General features: G+C 48.5%; 1 protein-coding gene across 1 annotated transcript in view; it reads right to left on the reverse strand.

Moving 5' to 3' along the window:
- Window positions 1–17,597, reverse strand: part of LOC141121774 (uncharacterized) — a 144,271-nt gene extending 126,674 nt beyond the window's left edge. The window contains exons 1-5 of the mRNA XM_073611493.1: window positions 17,507–17,597; window positions 836–959; window positions 622–719; window positions 305–532; window positions 61–199 (exon numbers count right to left, since the gene is read on the reverse strand). Coding sequence (XP_073467594.1) covers window positions 61–199; window positions 305–532; window positions 622–719; window positions 836–920 — 550 coding nt within the window. The 5' untranslated portion in view covers window positions 921–959; window positions 17,507–17,597. The remainder of the gene's footprint in view (window positions 1–60; window positions 200–304; window positions 533–621; window positions 720–835; window positions 960–17,506) is intronic.
- Window positions 17,598–20,771: the final 3,174 nt, after the last annotated feature.

The raw sequence follows: 20,771 nt of genomic DNA on the forward strand, positions 1-20,771 counted from the left end.
ACTCTGGACCAATCAGTGAGCAGTATGGGTGGAGGGAGGTATTTAGTGTTAATGACCCACCTGTGCTGATCTCTGTAGGAGTGTCCTCCTCTATAAATGTCCCCGTTTGTCCATACTCCTCCATAGACTGCTGATCATGCCTCACATACTTCTCTTCTTCTGATTTAACCTCAAATTCTATATCGATTGGATCTCCACTCTAAATCAAGAAAATTAAACAATAGGATTTATTATTGTGACATCACATAAAAAATCCACACATCATCTCTACGAGTCCATGTTCTAGATGCTCCACCCCACCAACCTTGTAACAGTGAGGGATGGTATAATCTTCCTGTGTGGAATCCCGGGAATACAGAGGACAGGGACATCTCTCTGGTGAGTTTCTGTAGCTGGATGACTCCACCATGGTGTCCTGGTACAGATCTTTGTGTTCTTTTAGAGACTCTGACTCCTCCATCACCCCATCCTCATCATCCTCCTCTTTTATCTCCTCTTTAACCTCAACTTTAGAATCTCTCTGGTTTCCACTCTGAATATATAATAAAAATTACATCAATAGTAACAATGCAGGCAATATACAGATCCTAATGATACTATCAGTGATTGTTCCTCATCTACCTGATGATGGTGGGGGGTGGTGTGATCTTCCTGTTTGGAATCCCGGGAATACGGAGGATGGGGACATCTCTCTGGTGGGTTCCCATTACTAGATCCATCTGTAGGAAACACACACACTGACTGAATACATTGTTTCTATGTGTTTATCAGATGATGGGGGATCTAGGTGGAGCCTCCGTACTGCTCTCTCCTTTACAATAAAGTCTCCTCTTACCCGGTGATGTGAGGGGCAGCTGATTGTCCATCATGACGTCCTTGTTGAGATCCTTGTGTCCTTCTAAATACTCCCACTCCTCCATGGAGAAATAGACAGTGACATCCTGACACCTTATAGGAACCTGACACACACAATGATACAGTCACCATCCAGACACATCCCTTGTCACATCCCTAAGGCTGATGTAGAATTTACCCACACAGGACCCCCACACTCCGTGTTTAAAAGTTTGTTGCAGGTATTCTGACATCAATACATACAATGCAGGACCAACAGTCCTACTTTGTAAGTGAGGATGCCAAGGATCCGCCCACATCCTAAGAGTATCAGAAGAAAAATCCAGTTGGAGGGACATTGGGAGGAGGAGCTGTGAGGTCAGTGTGATGTCATAGGACATATAGACTGTGGATGGAGGGACATTGGGAGGAGGAGCTGTGAGGTCAGTGTGATGTCATAGGACATATAGACTCTGGATGGAGGGACATTGGGAGGAGCTGTGAGGTCAGTGTGATGTCATAGGACATATAGACTCTGAATGGAGGGACATTTGGATGGGGAGATTTGAGGGGTCTTCTATATGAGGCTCCTGTGCAAACCAAATCATTGTTCCTGGGTGCATCCCTCCTCTCCTAAGCTGAAGAGTGAACTTTGACCTTTACCATACAGAAATCTGTCAGGAATCTGTGAAAGTAAGCTCTCATGTGATCAGGTGACGTGCGGAGGAACGGAGTGTAAATATCAGCCATTACTCCATATTCATACTCTTAGACCTCTCTGCTGCCTTTGACACAGTTGACCACCCGCTCTTCCTCAGCAAACTACACTCCCTTGGCCTCTGTGATTCTGCTTTATCCTGGTTCTCCTCCTACCTATCTCAGCGCACTTTTAGTGTCACTTACAACTCCATCTCCTCCGCTCCTCTTTCTCTCTCTGTTGGGGTACCCCAAGGCTCTGTCCTTGGGTCCCTCCTATTGTTGCTCTATACCTCTTCCCTGGGCCAGTTGATAACCTCCCATGGCTTCCAATACCACCTCTATGCCGATGACACCCAGATCTATCTCTCCACTCCTCAACTCACCCCCTCGATCACCTCACGGATCTCAAACTTACTGAGTGACATATCAGCATGGATGTCACACCACTTTCTCAAACTCAATCTTTCTAAAACTGAGCTTGTAATATTTCCTCCTTCCCGATCCCCCCACCATGACTTTACCATTAATATCAACAGCACAACCATTGGTCCCTCCACACATGCCAGGGTCCTGGGTGTAAAACTTCACTCTGACCTCTCCTTCAGCCCCCACATCCAATCACTGGCTAAATCCTGCCGCCTTAACCTCCGCAACATCTCCAGAATTCGACCCTTCCTGACTAATGACACCACAAAGCAACTTATTCACTCCTTTATTATTTCCCGCCTTGATTACTGCAACTCTCTCCTTAATGGCTGACCCTTACACAGGCTCCTCCCCCTTCAGTCTATTATGAATGCTGCTGCTAGACTAATACACTTCACTAATTGATCCGTGACTGCTGCTCCTCTCTGCCAATCCTTTCACTGGCTTCCCCTACCCCACCGTATAAAATTCAAAATGCCATCCACAACACACAAGGCCATCCACAACATCGCCCCATCTACATCACCAACCTCATCTGCAGATATCGCCCAAATCGTCCCCTCCACTCCTCCCAGGACCTCCTGCTCTCTAGCTCCCTTGTTACCTCCTCCCATGCTCGTCTTCACGACTTCTTCAGAGCCTCTCCCATCCTCTGGAACTCCCTGCCCCGGTATATCCAATCAGCCCCTAACCTGTCCACCTTCAGGACTTCTCTAGAGCCTCTCCCATCCTCTGGAACTCTCTGCCCCAGTATATTCGATCAGCCCCTAACCTGTCCACTTTTAGGAGATCCCTGAACGGACGGGCCCTCCTGTCCCTTGTGTATTGAACTGTACTGTAATTGTGCTGTCTCCCCTCTACATTGTAAAGCAATGCGTAAACTGTTGGCGCTATATAAATCGTGAATAATAATAATAATATCGGACCATTTTCTCCAGAGCTCCTAATGGTGGGGATGGATTTTGCTGAGTGCTGGTGCCAAGTTTCCACCCCCCAGGGTCACTGCAGGTGTGGAGAAAAGCTGTGTAAGAGGATATGGAGGAGAGATGAGGAGGAGATCCAGGAATCAGGATAAAGGTCAGGACAAGCAACAGACAAGCGCATACAAGAGATGAAGCCGGGGTCACTACACAGAAAATCAATCCAAGGAAACAACAGGCAGGACGAGGAATAGCAAGAAGGAGCTCAGAGACAAATGAGAATATTGCTCAGGCAATGGGAGATTATCTCAGCATGACTTATATAATGAAGGAGATGAGGGGGAGGGGAAGAAGTCACTTAAGGTGGGGCTTGACAAATTTCCCCTTAATCTAGGAGCCAGCTAAAAAAGTTAGGAGAGATTTTAAGGGAAGTGTGGGTTATCGGAGCCTTCGGCAGGGCAAGTAATTTTTGAGGTGCAGAACACAGGACTTGGGATGCAAGGTGCAGGAGAAGTGTGCAGGACATGTTGTGCTGTGTGCAGAATGCAGGACATGGGGTGTCGGGTACCAGAGAAGGGTGTAGGTCACCACAGGACATGAGATGCAGGAGAAGGGTACAGTGTGCAGAATGCAGGACATAGTTACATAGTAGGTAAGGTTGAATAAAGACAATAGTCCACCCAGTCTGACCTGTGTAGGTGCACGTGTGTCAGTGTCAATAATCATTTCCCATATCCCTGTATGTTGTGTTCTTTAAGATGCACGTCCAAGAGTCTCTTAACCATTTCAATACAGGACATTTATACACCCTTCCTGCCCAGACCAATTATTAGCTTTCAGCGCTCTCACACTTTGAATGCCAATTACTCAGTCATGCAAAACTGTACCCAAACAAAATTTTTATAATTTTTTTCATACAAATAGAGATTTCTTTTGGTGGTATTTAATCACCACTGGGTTTTTATATTTTTTGCGACATAAGTGAAAAAAGAGCGAAATTTTTTTTTAGTTTCTATGATAAAATTTTGCAATTAAGTTATTTTTGTTCATAAATTTGGGCCAAAAATTATACTGCTACATCTCTTTGGTAAAAATAACCCAAATTAGTGGATATTATTTAGGATCTGTGAAAGTTATAGAGTCCACAAGCTATGGTGGAAATCATTGAAAATTGATCACACTTGATGCACTGACGGCCTATCTCATTTCTTGAGGCCCTGAAATGTCAGGAAAATACAAATACCCCCTTTTTGAAAAGTAGACAGTCAAAAGGTATTTAGTAAGAGGCATGGTGAGTTTTTTGAAGTTGTAATTTTTTCCCACAATTCTTGGGAAAATTAAGAATTTTTATTTATTTTTTTCCACATAATTGTCATGATAAGTTATTTCTCACACACAGCATATGCATACTTCCAATTACACCCCAAAATACATTCTGCTACTCCTCCTGAGTATGGCGATACTGCTTTTGTGAGACTTTGACACAGCCTGGCTACATACAGAGGCCCAACATGCAGGGAGCACCGTCAGGCGTTCTAGGAGCATAAATTACACACCTAATTTCCTAACGGCCTATTACACTTTTGAAGGCCCTGGAGCACCAGGACAATGGAATTACCCACAAAATGACCCCATTTTGGAAAACAAACACCCCAATATTCTACAAGGCATTATGAGTCTCTTGAACGGTTAATTTTTTACACAAGTCTTCAGAAAACGTGGAAAGAAAATGAAAATCTTTTTTTTTTTTTTTTTTACTCAAAGTTGTCAATTTATAAGATATTTCTAACACATAGCATGTATATAGAAAAAATTACACCCCAAAACACATTCTGCTACTCATCCTGAGTATGGCGATACCACATGTGTGAGACTTTTACACAGCCTGGCCATACAGAGGCCCAACATTGAAGTAGTACCTTCAGGCATTCTAGGAGCATAAATTACACATCTCATTTCATTCCTACCTATCACACTTTTGAAGGTCCTTGAGCACTAGCACAGTGGAATTACCCACAAAATTACCCCATTTTGGAAAGCAAACACCCCAACGTATATTCTATGAGGCATGGGCTGCAAGTAGGTACTCGGGTACTCTGTTGGGCTGAAGACAGGTACTCGGGTACTTTGATGGCCTGGTGACAGGTACCCGGGTACTCTGATGGCCTGGTGACAGGTACCCGGGTACTCTGATGGCCTGGTGACAGGTACCCGGGTACTCTGATGGCCTGGTGACAGGTACCCGGGTACTCTGATGGCCTGGTGACAGGTACCCGGGTACTCTGATGGCCTGGTGACAGGTACCCGGGTACTCTGATGGCCTGGTGACAGGTACCCGGGTACTCTGATGGCCTGGTGACAGGTACCCGGGTACTCTGATGGCCTGGTGACAGGTACCCGGGTACTCTGATGGCCTGGTGACAGGCACCCGGGTACTCTGATGGCCTGGTGACAGGCACCCGGGTACTCTGATGGCCTGGTGACAGGTACCCGGGTACTCTGATGGCCTGGTGACAGGTACCCGGGTACTCTGATGGCCTGGTGACAGGTACTCGGTTACTCTGATGTCCTGGTGACAGGTACTCGGGTACCCTGATGGCCTGGTGACAGGTACTCGGGTACTCTGATGGCCTGGTGACGGGTACTTAAATGGGCAGTGACAGGTACTTAAATGGGCTGTGACAGGTACTCGGGTACTCAGATGAACTGTGACAGGTACTCGGGTACTCAGATGGGCTGTGACAGGTAATCAGGTACTCAGATATACTGTGACAGCTACTCAGGTACTCAGATGGTCTGTGACAGGTACTCGGATGGCTGGTGACAGGTACTCGGATGGCTGGCGACAAGTACTCTTTATTAGGGGGGGAGCAGTCAGTGTAGACTGTAAGCGGTAACAAGATGTTATTGCAATCTCCTTCTCCCACACGATCAGTGTGTGAGGAGGAGAACCTCGTTACCGCGGTTTGTTGACATTCTGTGACCAGCTGTGATTGGACACAGCCGGTGACGTGGTAAAGAGCCAATTTCATTGGCTCTTTAATGCGATCAGGGTTGGGCTGTGTCAGGGTGACAAGCCTCGTCCCTGATAGCCACTCTGTGCGCTCCCTAGGGGCGTGCACGAGTGCCGGGCATGTGGGCAGTACATGTGACCGGCTGTTATTGGACACAGCTGGTCACATGGTAAAGAGACATTTTTTATTGGCTCTTTACACGGATCTGGGATGGGCTCTGTCCAAGGGATACACCTCATTCTCGATCACCGCGGGCCCGCAAGAGCGGCGAGAAACCGAGGACACCATATGACGCCCACCCAGGATGGGAGATCCCATCTGCAGACGTCATACGACTATAGCCAGGTATTGAAGTGGATAAAAATATCAATACTCCCCTCAGCCCCCACCACTTGTGGAAGAGAGTTCCACATTCTTACTGCCCTGAGAGTGAAAAAAACCCTACACAGCTTAATGTTAAATCGATTCTCCTCCAATCTCATTGTGTGTCCCCGTGTCCTCTGACACCCCCTGAGATTGAATAGCTTTTTTCCCATGCTGGGATCACCACTGAGATATTTATAAATAGCTATCATATCTCCTCTCAAGTGTCTTTTTTCCAGCGAGAATAAATTTAGCGCTTGTAGTTGCTCCTCGTATTTGAGGTCCTCCAGCCCCCTAATTAATTTAGTTGCCCTTCTTTGGACTCTCTCCAGCTCCAGCACATCCCTTCTGAGGACTGGAGACCAAAACTGGATGGAATACTCCAGATGTGGCCTGACCAGAGTTTTATAAAGTGGTAGAATTATAGTTTTATCTCTGGAGAAAATTACCAGTTACACATACCGGTAACGGTGTTTTTGGGAAGTCTTCCAGGACGGCACCCTGAGAGATAACTGGTCCCACCTGACAAGAAACACAATCAAAGAACAGCCCAAAAACCCCCGTCCCTCCCTGTGCTCCTCAGTTGTGAAAAAGTATTGACCCACACCAGTGCACGAGAGTGAGAACCACACCAAATGTTCATACAACACCAACACACAAAAAACAGGTGGGAAGTAGGCCTGCCATCCTGGAAGACTTCCCAGAAACACGGTCACCGGTAAGTGTAACTGGTCATTTTCTCAAGACGTTCCTTCAGGGCGGCATCCTGATAGAAGAGCAAGTAGCTCAGGCCTACCTTAGGGTGGGACAACAGCCTGTAGAACCTTTTTACCCAATGCCAAATCCTGAGGTCAGAGCATTTCCACCCTGTAGTCCCTGGCTTCTCCACGTAGCTGCTCTGCAGATCTGTTCTACCAATGCTCCAGCCCTTTCTGCCCAAGAAATCGCCAGAGACTATTGAGTGTGCCTTAAGGTTAGTGGGAACCACTTTACCAGCCTGCTCATAGGCTACAGAAATGGTCTGCCTAATCCACCTTGCTATGGTTGCTTTTGATGCTTGCTGACCCTTCTTCTGGCCGCAAAAACCAACTAATAAGTGACTGGACCTTCTAAAATCCTTCACTCTCTCTAAATAAACTAACAGACACCGTCAGACATCTAAACAATGAAATTAACTTTCCTTCTTGTTCTGATGATTGGCACAAAATGAAGGAAGGACGATCTCCTGCGTCCTGTGGAACCGTGAGGCCACCTTCGGAAGGTACAGGGGATCCTGCTGGAGGATAATCCTGTCTTCAAATAATAAGAAAAAGGGCTCTTTTACAGACAGAGTCTGGAGATCACCTATCCTCCTGGCCGTTGTAATGGCCAGCAGGAAGGTTGTCTTAAGGCAAGTAATTTAGGCAGGATATGAGCCAAGGGCTCGAACGGTGCCTTGGTCAGGGCTCCGAGGACTAGGTTAGGATCCCATGGTGGAAATTGGTTCACTTGCACCAGGGACATCCTCTCCCTAGTCGACAAAAATCTCTTGATCAGTGGGTTCAGTGCCAGTCTGCCGTCCAAAAAACTGGACAAGGCTGCCACCTGGACCCTGAGAGTCCTAGTAGCTAGACCCTGATCCGCGCCATCCTGGAGGAAATCCATGATTGCACGGATCTCCCGCTGGGAAGTCCCCCTCGCTTGACACCAACGCAAGAAGAATCCCCAAAATTTGGCGTAAATACGCCTGGTAACCGGCTTCCTACTCTGTAACAGGGTGTCAATTACTCTCTCTGAACACCCCCTCTGCCGCAGGCTCTCCCTTTCAAGAGCCAAGCCGCTAGCCTAAATAAACCAGGGTTTGGGTGGCAGACTTCAACATTGCAGACCCCCTTTATATACACTGCTGAAATTGAGAGGATCCTCTGTTCCGTCCACTCCAGGAGTTCTTGAGTCAGGCCCAAAAGAGCGTGGGACCTGGTGCCCCCCCGGTGATTCAGGAAGGCCACCGTGCTTGAATTGTCAGAAAGGATCTGAACTTCTTTCCCATTGATTCTTTCTTCTAAAGCCTTCAAAGCTTCCCAGACCACCAAGAGCTCCCAGAAGTCTGAGAAAGAGCCCCTCTGAACTTGGTTCCAGACACCCTGGGCCCCGCAGTTCTTCCAGATGGGCTCCCCAAACCCAGGCGCTGGCATTGGTCGTCACTCTGAGGGGTTGGAGCTGAGCCCAGAGGTGACCCTCCCCCAACCTATGAGGGTTGAGCCACCACTGCAAAGACTCCTTTACCCCTCCTGGAATGGAGACTTTTTCGTCTAAGGTTCCCCTTTTTCCATCCCAGGAGAATAGGAGGAACTGCTGGAGAGTCCTGGAGTAGAGCCCATGGCACCGCAGGAATACAAGCTGTCATTAACCCAAGGAATCTCATAACTCCTCTGAAGGAGACCTCCTCTGCCTCTAGGAGGGACGAGACTGCAGCTATCAGGCCCTCTACTTTCCCTGGGGGCAACACAAGCTTCTGTGCCGCAGAATCTACCAGGAACCCTAGGTAAACCTTGGTCTGCGCTGGAATCAGAGAGGATTTTTCCTGGCTGATTAACCACCCCAGGGATTCCAAAGGTACTTACTACTTTGTCCAGGTCAGACAGTAGTAGATCGCGACTCTGGTTGTAAACCAAAAGGTCATCCAGATAGGGGATCAGCTCTATCCCTTGGAGATGGAGGTGCAAAACCACCTCCCTTGAATTAATTATAAGGTGGTAGTCCAAGACCAAAATGACATTTCTAAAGGAAAAAAAGTCATTTAAAACTATTTGCGGTTATAATGAATTGTCGGTCCCAGCAATGCAGATAAAAGAAGTCATTGAAAAAAATGGCATGGGGATCCCCCCAGTTCATTACCAGTCCCTTTGGGTCTGGTATGAATATTTAGGGGAACCCCAAACCAAAATTTAAAAAATTTAAAAAATGCGTGGGGGTCCCCCCAAATTCCATACCAGTGCCCCCCCTCCTGAACCATACCAGGCCACATGCCCTCAATATGGGGAGGGTGCTTTGGGGTAGCCCCCCAAAGAACCTTTTCCCCATGTTTAACAAAGGGATCCCCAGATCCCGGCCTCCCCCCGTGTGAAATGGTAACGGGGTAGAAATGTATCCCTACCATTTCACAAAAAAAAAGTGTCAAAATGGTAAAAATTACAAGACACGGCTTGGTACAAGTCTTTTATTAACAAATAAAAAAGTTCCACGAAGTCTGGGAACATCATGGTGTGGCAGTTATAAAAGAACAGTCAAAGCAAAGACGCGTCATACGGGGGGAGGCTCCCATGGAGTCGGGTCCCTTTTTTTTTCAGTCCGTCGGCGGAGCAAGAGAAGATGACTTTGTGGGACATTTTTATTTTTTAATAAAGGACTTGTACCAAGTCGTGTCTTGTCATTTTGACACTTTTTTGTGAAATAGTAGGGGTACATTTGTACCCCGTTACCATTTCACACAGAGGGGGAGGCCAGAATCTGGGGGTCCCCTTGTTAAAGGTGGCTTCCAGATTCTGATAAGCCCCCCACCCGAAGACCCCCACAACCACCGGGCAATGGTTGTCGGGATGATGCCCTTGTCCCCATGAACATGAACATGGGGACAAGGTGCTTTGGGGGGCTACCCCAGAGCACCCTCCCCATGTTGAGGGCATGTGGCCTGGTATGGTTCAGGGGGGGCACTCTCTCATCCCCCTCTTTTCTTGTGGCCTGCCAGGTTGCGTGCTCGGATAAGGGTCTGGTATGAATTTTAGGGGGACCCCCATGCCATTTTTTTTTTTATTTTGGCGTGGGTTTCCCCTTAATATCCATACCAGACCTGAAGGGCATGGTATGGAATTTGGGGAACCCACACGCAATTTTTTTTTTAAATTTGGTTTGGGGTTCCCCTTAATATTCATACCAGACCCAAAGGGACTGGTAATGGACTGGGGATCCCCATGCCATTTTCTTCAATTACTTCTTTTATCTGTATTGCCGGGACCGGCAATTCATTATAGCCATGAGTAGTTTTAAATGACTTTTTTTCCTTTAGAAATGTCAATTTGCTCTTGGACTGTTCTAAACACAGGAAACATGCGCTTTACAGGCATACTATAGACACCCCCTAGGTACGAAATTTAAAGGAATATTTCACTTTTATTTTTTCACTTTAATCATTATTAAAATCACTGCTCCCGAAAAAACTTTTTTGCATTGATACATGTCCCCTGGGGCAGGACCCGGGTCCCCAAATACTTTTTATGACAATAACTTGCATATAAGCCTTTAAAATGAGCACTTTTGATTATTCATGTTTGTGTCCCATATACTTTAATGGTGTTTTGCCTGTTCGCATGTTCTGCTGCGAACCAAACTGGGGGGTGTTCGGCTCATCCCTATACTATAACACCCTGCTCTGCCAGCTGCCTGATACGCTGAAGAAGACCCACTGCTTTCTGCTGATCCCTGGGTAGGCGGGTTAGAAGGAAGCTTGGGGAAAGCAAAGAGAGTAATTCCAACCTGTAGCCCTCTCTTATTATCTGTAGGATGTGGGGGCTTTGTGTGATCCTTTCCCACTAAGTGACAAAGTGAGAGAGCCCCCCCACCCTGATGTCACTTGGTATCTTTGTCAGTGGATTTTGGGCCCGGAAAATAGGAGGCCTCCTTTTTGTTTGCTCTTACCAACACCCCATTTCTTGCCTTCCTTCTTATCCCTGAATCGGTTCTTAACCTGGGGGCCTCAAAAAAAATCTTCACCCATCTTTCTTAGGCTTTACCAGAAACTTCTCTGTAGACCTAGAAAGGGCCTGGTCCAACCCAGAACAAAAGAGTAGGGAACCCTCAAAAGGTCAAAAAGTAGACAACACAAACGTGTCTTAGATGTGTTGTCCCCATCCCAGGACTTAAGTCACAAGGCCCTGCTTGCGGAATTCCGAAGAGCCGCAGGCTTAGCAGTTGTACGTACTGTTTCGATCACTGCGTCTGCCAAGTAGGTCATGGTTCTACCAATCATCTCCAAGGAGACCTGTTTGGACTTGGAAGTTTGCGACACATAGTACATCAACTTTGTGACCCACATATCTGCGTTCCTGGCCACACAAGCCGTTGCCAAGGCTGGACTCATGGCCGCAGCATTGGCCTTTTAAGCCCTGCGCAGAAGGGTCTCGGACTGTCGGTCCATTTGGCCCCCGATATGGCCTGCATCCTTGAAGGAGAGGTCAGATTGTTTGGACACCTGTGCTAGGGAAGCATCTAGTCTGGGTGTCTTAAAAAATCTTTCCTCCTCTTCCTCCTTGAAGGGGCACGTGCGTTTCCAGGTCTTAATTTTTAAGAGCTTCCTCTCAGGCTCCTTCCATTCTCTTAGAATGATGTCTTTGAGGGCCTGGTGGATTGGGAGAAACCTGGATTGGGGTTTAACCAGGCCTCTATATATCCTATCCTGAGCAGAAAACTGGGCTGTAGGCTCTTGGATCTCTTCTGACGCATACACTGCTCTAAGGAGACCCTCTATATCATCTGCGGAAAATATGTGTCTGCCTGGTCTGGAGTCCTCTTCCTCCTCCTGGCTGCCCTCTATTTCCTCCCCCTCATCAGAAAAGCCCTGATTGGAGACCTCTGTCTCCTCCTTCGAGTCCTGAGAGGGCAGCGACCGCAGGGGTTCGGGGTGTCTAAATCTGCCACCTGGATCCCAAGTTTCTGCTCTATTGGTGGTGGGGCCCTCCTGTGAGAATGAACCTTCCCCTGGGCACTACTAGAGTGGGGCTCGGCTTCCCTGGGTTTCAGGGTTGCTTGGAAAGCCTTGAGGGTCATTAACATCTCCATCTGTATGGAGAGAAAGTCCCTCATGACTTGAGAGGTCTCCTTCCCAGCTAACTTGTGGATACACTTGTAGCAAAAGGGTTTTGTGTGGTCCTGTGACTTGTCATTACAGTATCCACACCTCTTGGAACAGGAAGGGGTGTTAGACTTAGGACGGCTGGCGACAACCTGGGCAGTAATGTCCTCCCCTGAAAGAAACATTTTCATGCTTACTTCAAACAGAAATCACCTGCTACTGTACCCTGCAGGGGTAAAAGTTAGGGGGATCCTCCCCCCTCATTACTCCTCCCAGCTAGCTCACCCCCTGTGGTCTCCTCCACTGCTGTTGCCGCTGCTGGCCCTTCCTCTCGCTCCATCTCTACACCGCCGCTTGTCCTGCTGAGTGGTGCTTGATGCTGGCCAGAGCAGGCTGTAGACGCCTGCCTCCACTAATGGCCATACCTCCACTCCTGGTGTCCTAGGAAGCCGCCATTTTGCCAAAGTCTCAGAGACCCGGATGTAACCTGCCCTCGTGGAACACGCGGCTGCATTTTCATTGCAAGGGAAGAAGCTGCATCATTCCTCTTCCTGCCGCTGGCAAGGGCTCGAGCACCGGCCGGTGCCACCTCCTCTACCCTGCAAGCCACAATGCGCAACCCGGAAGCCCAGGAGTTGGAGCCTGCCGCAACGGCATGCCCCATGGGAAATCTGACTGCCAGCTCCCCCCGCTAAATGGACACCCGCCAGGTAAGGGGGAGGAAGCAGGAAACAATGGTCCCTGAAGTTCTGGGTACCCCACTGTACCCAGGGTCCTTCAGCACTCAGGGGGCTCTTCCAAGCTCTGCTGCCCCGAGGAAGATGGGGAAACCCCACAGGAAAGGCAAGCCCTACCAGACCCAAAGGCTTCACAAGCCTGCGGTCCGGCTCCCAGGGGGAGACCACTAGCCCTCTGCTTCAGGTCTATTGGAAAACAACAAAACGTTTCACTATGGGGAAACACAATCAAAAAACTAAGGAGCACACGGAGAGGCGGGGTTTTTTACTTCTTCTTTATTTGTGTTTCCTGTCAGGTGGGGCCAGTCATCTCTCAGGGTGCCGTCCTGGAAGACGACTTGGGAAAATTCCCTTTTTTATGCATGCTAAATTTCTGCCGGATTTGGTAGCTGCAGCTTGACAATGTATGCTATTACTAAGTCTGTCTTCTACTAGGACCCCAAGATCTTTTTCCATTATTGACTCCCCCAGAAGTTCTCCCCCCATGGGGTGCAGGGTACTAGAGAAGGGTGTAGGTCACCGGAGCACATGAAATGCAAGAGAAGGGTGCAGAATGCAGGACATGGGGTGCAAGGGAAGGGTACATTGTGCAGAATGCAGGACATGGGGTGCAGGGGAAGGGTACATTGTGCAGAATGCAGGACATGGGGTGCAGGGGAAGGGTACATTGTGCAGAATTCAGGACATGGGGTGCAGAACATGGGGTGCAGGGTACGAGAGAAGGGTGAAGGTCATTGCAGCACATGGGATGCAGAACAAAGGACACGAGGTGCAGGGGAAGGGTAGAGTGCAGAATGCAGGACATGGGGAGCAAGGTGCAGAAGGGTGATGAGCATGCCATCAAACACAGGAAGTCACCAATCCAACCACAACAATTAGCATGCGCCCTGATCAACACCAGATCTGCAGTCAAACACAGACTGGAAGTCCACGACTTCATCACCCAAAAAAAATAGATTGCCTCTTCATCACGGAAAGCTGGCTAACACCCGACTGCAACACCATCCTAACGGAATTGGTGCCGGAGAACTACAGCATTCTAACTGAGCATAGAAGAGGAAAAAAAGGAGGAGGCCTAGCAGTGATCTTCAAATCTCACCTTGCGCTCATCAAACCAACTTTACAGAACTCAGTGCCTTTCATGGAGACACTCACCCTTCATTTTCAAACAACACCCCAAGACACCAGTCACATACTACTATGCTACAGACCACCAGGACCAAAGACTAATCTCCTTACACCCTTCCCTGAATTCATCTCAACATACACCCTGAAATCCAAAAACTTTCTGGTACTGCATGGTTACTCCCATGCATGGTTCAGGACACATTCTGGACCTCATCTTCAAACAAAATATGGACATCAACATATTCGACAACGTACCGCTACCATGGACGGACCACCACGCTATCAAATTTAAAATCGCCACCAACACCACCATCCAAAAATCGAAACATGCAATATCGACAGACTGGACCAGATCTCAGTAGAAACTACATTCCGAACTCTTCAAAACCACATTGTCAACCAAAATAGCAATGCTAAATTCAAACCACTCAACTAAACAAACACTCAACTCCTTGAACAAGGCATTACTACAAACAGAAGATGATGTGGGTCTAAAACGTAGAACACGAATCTGCAAAAAGAACTCTGGATGGTTTAACGGCACTCTTACTTTACTGAAGCAGGAACGCCGAAGAGCCGAAAGAGCCTGGAGAAGAAATTCTACAAAGGAAAACCACACAAACTACAAAGCACTCACTAAGAAATATCACATAGCAATCTTCAAAGCAAAAAAAGAACATTTCTCAAACACCACCAAAATAGTCGCGCAGACTATGAACCCTACCTGCCTAGAGCCCCCAGCATAGGAAACCCAAAAATTCTGTAATGAGTTATCAGATTTTTTTTCATCGACAATATCAACAACATTTGGGAAACAATTCAACAGAAAAAAACAACCAACCTCATTCCACTAAAGCAAACAGAATATCGACACAAGCCAATCACCACTGACACCACCAAAAACATCATCAGAAGCCTCCGAGACAGCACATCACTAAACAACATCATTCCCACAAAACTCCCGAAAGAATGTTCCGACATTCTGGCTCCTACTATAACACATCTCATAAATCAGTCGTTCAAAGAAGGGATTGTTCCAACCACCCTCAAAGCAAGGCATCGTCAAACCCCTCCTAAAGATACCCAACCTCGACCCTAAAGATCCCACATACCGCAAACCGGTAACAAGCCTCAACACCATCTCCAAGATTATGGAAAAAGCAGTAGTACAACAGCTACAACTCCACTTGGACACAAACAAACTCTTGGACCCACTGCAATCAGGCTTCCTCCCAGGCCATGGCACAGAAACGTCACTTCTCAAAATATGGGACGACACCCTCGAAGCAGCAGACGACAGAGAATCATGTCTCCTGATACTGCTGGACCTCAGTGCAGTGTTCGACACAGTGGATCACAATACCCTACTCATCCACCTCACAGAAGTAGCTGGAGTCACAGATTCAGATCTACCATGGTTCACATCCTTCCTACAAAATCGCTCACAGACAGTAAAACTAGGAGCCTTCACCTCTGAAACTTGCGCAATTTCTTATTTAGTCCCCCAAGGTTCACCCTTATCACCAGTGCTCTTCAACATCTACATCTGTCCACTCCTCAAAATCATTAGAAAATCAGACCTCTGCTTCCACTCATATGCTGATGACACCCAACTCTACTTTCAAATCACCGGTGAAAAAGACCACTACCAACGACTAGAAAAATGCCTCACATTGATAGACGACTGGATGACCACTAGCTCCCTCAAACTCAATGGATCCAAAACAGAGCTTCTTCTCCTCCACGCAAACCGTAATACAGAAGCGAAGACCCCTTGGACACCACCCACCATCCTTGGACAGACCATCTCCCCAAGTACAAAAGGCAAAAGTCTCGGAAAAATCTTTGACTCAGAAATGTCGATGGATGCACAAATAGGATTGGTAGTCAGTGGATCTCACCATCTCCTTCGCCTACTATGAAGACTCATCCCCTTCATTCCAGAAGAGGACAAAGCAGCAGAGGTTGGAACAATCATCAATGCCCGGCTCGATTACGCAAACTCCCTCTACATAGGACTACCTAAATACTAGATTGCACGCCTACAAGTCATCCAAAACACTGCAGCAAGACTGATAACAGGAAAAAAAACCCTGGGAATCCATCTTCCCATCTCTGAGGAGCTTACATTGGCTAACCGTAAAGGATCGGATCACTTTCAAGACCCTCTGCCTCACCCACAAATGCACTCAAGGAAACGCTCCACAATACCTATGCAAGAAAATAAAACACTACACACCCAATCGCAGTCTTTGATCAACTAACCAAAACCTCCTCCTCATTCCCAAGTCCCACTACAAATCAAAGGGAGAACGAAGATTCGCAGTCCAAGGACAATGGCTATGGAACGCTCTACCCACCAACATCCGCATGGAAGAAAACCATCGGGCCTTCAGACAAAAACTCAAGACCCATCTCTTCTAAGAAACAGGACTAACAGCACGGATCAAGCGCCTTGAGCTGATTGAGTTTAGGGTTTATGAGAAGGGTGCAGAACATGGAGTTCAGGGTGCAGAACACAGCACATGGGGTGCAAGATATAGGACATGTGGTGCAGAATTCAGTACAGTAATCCAATCCCCCCTCCCCTGTGTCCTCCTGCATGTCCTGTACATCTCCCCCAGCAGTGTGTGAGAGCAGAGTGGATGGAGAGGACATCTTGTGTACATAAAGCAGCATGTCCCTCCCTGGCTGGTTTCTTAGCTGGCTGCTTTGCAGGCTTGTCCTGGTTACTCCTGTAAGGACCTTGTAGTCCTGTTTCTCAGCACCTTGTGGGGATCTTTGTGGCAGTGCCGAGGTGGCGCCATGTTGGAGATTCGGTCCTGCTCCTTCCTCTCTGTTCAGCCGGAGGGCTCTGCAGGGACACAGGCAGCTGTGGGTGGAAGCAGGAGCCGATGGTGACAGTAATGCGGCCATGGAAAGGAGAAAGATCGGCAGCGGGAGCTCAGTGAGATGAGTCCTCTCATGTCCTGTCCTGTCCAGTCCACTCCTCACTTCACAGGTCGGGTGCCTTTATCTCCTCCTCCCCCCCCCCCCCTCACCCTCCCGCCTGGCCCCGCTCCGAGCCACATTCCTGTCTGTATGTGTCCGGGTTTCAGGCAGAAACATTATTCAGACCAACAGTGAGAATGAGCTGACAAGAGCCCAGGGGCCAGGACACCATTTCTAGTCCCCATGGTGACCTGGGATTTGTTGAGCCCTGACTTATGGTGACCATAGATACATGGAAATTCAGCTGGTTCAGCAGGGATCGGTCACATTTCCATCCATGTGTGGTCACTGCCGGATAAAAGTCACTCCATCAGCGGCTGCAGCCAATAGCTTCATCACTGATCTGTGTATTCTGAGAGCGGAGGAGCGCCCCCCATTGTCAGAATACAATAGTGCAGCGGGGAGGATTCCCCCATCCCCCTCCAATGTGTGGATGGGAGAATTGATTCAGTTTTTTTCTCTCATCCCGCTGGCTGATCGATAAAACTGAACCATGTATGGCCAGATTTGGAAGCAAGATATATTAATCATCAACTGATCCCCTGAAGGGGTTAATCTACATATTACCTCCTCTGCCGCCAAATCCAGCAACGTGTCTTCTCCACGTCTTATCAAATGGAATGTCCTGTGTATCTGACATCATTTCCTGTCTGCATCTGACATCACTTCCTGTCTTCCATAGAGACTTCCTGTCTGGCTAGAAGTGAGATCACCATCTTGTGGAGTTCAGAGGCCTTGTGCTGTGTGTGTATGTACTGTATATCCTTATAGATGGGTCATCTCCACTCCCACCAAGGGGGATAGAAATATATTACTGCTCGGGGGGAGACATTTTGGCCCCTTTGATTTTGCAGTAAAATTGATTGCAGATTTAGTCATGTAGAACATCTGTTATATGGATACAAAGAACCCCAGCCGAGAGTAAAGGGTGGAAATGGCTCCTAAACCCCAGATTTGGGCAATTATGTCCCCAATATAAATAGAATAAAACCCGCGCTATGTGTAACAACTCAAATACCTACAAAAATAACTTATACCGGACTGCTGCTGTAACAAAGGTAAGTATTCCCTTTATCAACTAGAAGAGCATTATGTGTCACAGCGCTGTCCTATTGTGTGTGCACATAAATCATCACAAATACACTAAAATATGTGGAGACATTCATATATAAAGTGCTAGGGGCTCAAATAATATTCTCTGCAGATCTACTGCCTCCACTTTACACCTACTTCACTGATCTTGTGGTGTTTATCAATAAATGAAGTAACTAAATAAGCAGGCAAGGAGCTAGCGAGCAAGAAGGGGGGAGGGTTGGGACTTTAAATGAAGCGCATGGTTTGCAAAATAATTTTCCTGATTCTGAGTGTGTATGAAGAGGCGGAGCTCTGAGTGTGTATGAAGAGGCGGAGCTCTGAGTGTGTATGAAGAGGCAGAGCTCGAAAAATGGGCGTGGCTTACGCGGAAAGTGGGCGTGGCTTGCATGAAAGTGGACGTGGCTTAAATTGGCGTGGCTCAAGAGGGTGTGGTTAGAGTCTGAGATGAATGAGGGATGGAGAGGGAGAGGGGGAGAGAGGAATGACGGGACAGCAGCCCCAGATCCTACACAACAATAGAAATATGTGTATTCTAGAAAGTTTAACAATCAGCAGATAAAGATACTCCAAACACCTGGTGTTAACGCTTCAATCATCCCGGCACCATGGTTGTTATGGTGTCAGGATGATTGAAGCGCATTATTTCTATTATTACATTGTAATATAAAATTAAATCATTCAACTCACCATAATGCCGAATCAGTGGGATCCCTGAGCGTGTCACTAGCCACGTCGCCTGCCACCAGCAGAGTCCATCCTTGCATCAGGTGCCCCCGCCAGAGTCTGTCCTTGCATCAGGTGCCCCCGCCAGTGCAGCCCCCCCCCCTCAGTTAGTGCAGCCCCCCCTCAGTGCAGCCCCCCTCAGTTAGTGCAGCCCCCCCTCAGTTAGTGCAGCCCCCCCCTCAGTTAATGCAGCCCCCCCTCAGTGCAGCCCCCCTCAGTTAGTGCAGCCTCCCCCCCTCAGTGCAGCCCCCCCTCAGTTATTGCAGCCCCCCCTCAGTGCAGCCCCCCTCAGTTAGTGCAGCCTCCCCCCCTCAATGCAGCCCGGCCCCCGCTCAGTGGAGGAGCGGCCGGTGTTCTGCCGAGAAAGTTCCCCTCGGCAATGGCGGACCCCCTGTACTGCGCAGGCGCAGCGCTTGCGCAGTACGGGGCTGGGGAACTTTCAGGAAGACACGGCGCCGGCGCCGTGTCTTCTGCTCGCTTCAGTGGAGAGGGGAGGGGCCGTGCAGCCAAAGAAGCCGCTTCATTGGCTGCACGGATCGAGCCCCCTTCCCCTCTCCACTCAACACTAGAGGTAGATAGAGCGGAGGCGCCGGCCGCCATTTTGCTGGAGCCTGCTGCTCCAAAAAAAAAAACAAAAAGAAACCAACATTCCCGATTTTTCTTATGGAAAATCCCGATTCGGGACACTCTCCAATCGGGACGAGGGTCCCAAAATCGGGATTGTCCCGGGAAAATCGGGACTGTTGGCAACTATGCGTGTGTATGAAGAGGAGGAGCTCCTGAGTGTGTATGAAGAGGCGGAACTCTGAGTGTGTATGAAGAAGAGGAGCTCTGAGTGTGTATGAAGAGGAGGAGCTCTGAGTGTGTATGAAGAGGCGGAGCTCTGAGTGTGTATGAAGAGGAGGAGCTCTGAGTGTGTATGAAGAGGCAGAGCCCTGCGTGTGTATGAAGAGGCGGAGCTCTGAGTGTGTATGAAGAGGAGGAGCTCTGCGTGTGTATGAAGAAGCGGAGCCCTGCGTGTGTATGAAGAGGCGGAGCTCTGAGTGTGTGTGAAGAGGAGGAGCTCTGAGTGTGTATGAAGAGGAGGAGCTCTGAGTGTGTATGAAGAGGCGGAGCTCTGAGTGTGTATGAAGAGGAGGAGCTCTGAGTGTGTATGAAGAGGAGGAGCTCTGAGTGTGTATGAAGAGGCGGAGCCCTGAGTGTGTATGAAGAGGTGGAGCTCTGAGTGTGTATGAAGAGGAGGAGCTCTGAGTGTGTATGAAGAGGTGGAGCCCTGAGTGTGTATAAAGAGGCGGAGCTCTGAATGTGTATGAAGAGGAGCTCTGAGTGTGTATGAAGAGGAGGAGCTCTGAATGTGTATTAAGAGGAGGAGCTCTGAGTGTGTATGAAGAGGCGGAGCTCTGAGTGTGTATGAAGAGGCGGAGCTCTGAGTGTGTATGAAGAGGGCGGAGCCCTTGAGTGTGTATGAAGAGGGCGGAGCCCCTGAGTGTGTATGAAGAGGCGGAGCCCTGAGTGTGTATGAAGAGGCGGAGCTCTGAGTGTGTATGAAGAGGCGGAGCTCCTGAGTGTGTATGAAGAGGCGGAGCCCTAAATGTGTGTGTGAAGAGGTGGAGCTCTGAGTGTGTATGAAGAAGAGGAGCTCTGAGTGTGTATGAAGAGGCGGAGCCCTGAGTGTGTATGAAGAGGAGGAGCTCCTGAGTGTGTATGAAGAGGCGGAGCTCTGAGTGTGTATGAAGAAGAGCTCTGAGTGTGTATGAAGAGGAGGAGCTCTGAGTGTGTATGAAGAGGCGGAGCCCTGCGTGTGTATGAAGAGGCGGAGCCCTGCGTGTGTATGAAGAGGCGGAGCTCTGAGTGTGTATGAAGAGGTGGAGCTCTGAGTGTGTGTGAAGAGGAGGAGCTCTGAGTGTGTATGAAGAGGAGGAGCTCTGAGTTTGTATGAAGAGGCGGAGCCCTGCGTGTGTATAAAGAGGCGGAGCTCTGAGTGTGTATGAAGAGGAGGAGCTCTGAGTGTGTA

Source organism: Aquarana catesbeiana, unplaced genomic scaffold, assembly GCF_042186555.1.
Source record: "Aquarana catesbeiana isolate 2022-GZ unplaced genomic scaffold, ASM4218655v1 unanchor229, whole genome shotgun sequence".
NCBI lineage: Eukaryota > Metazoa > Chordata > Amphibia > Anura > Ranidae > Aquarana > Aquarana catesbeiana.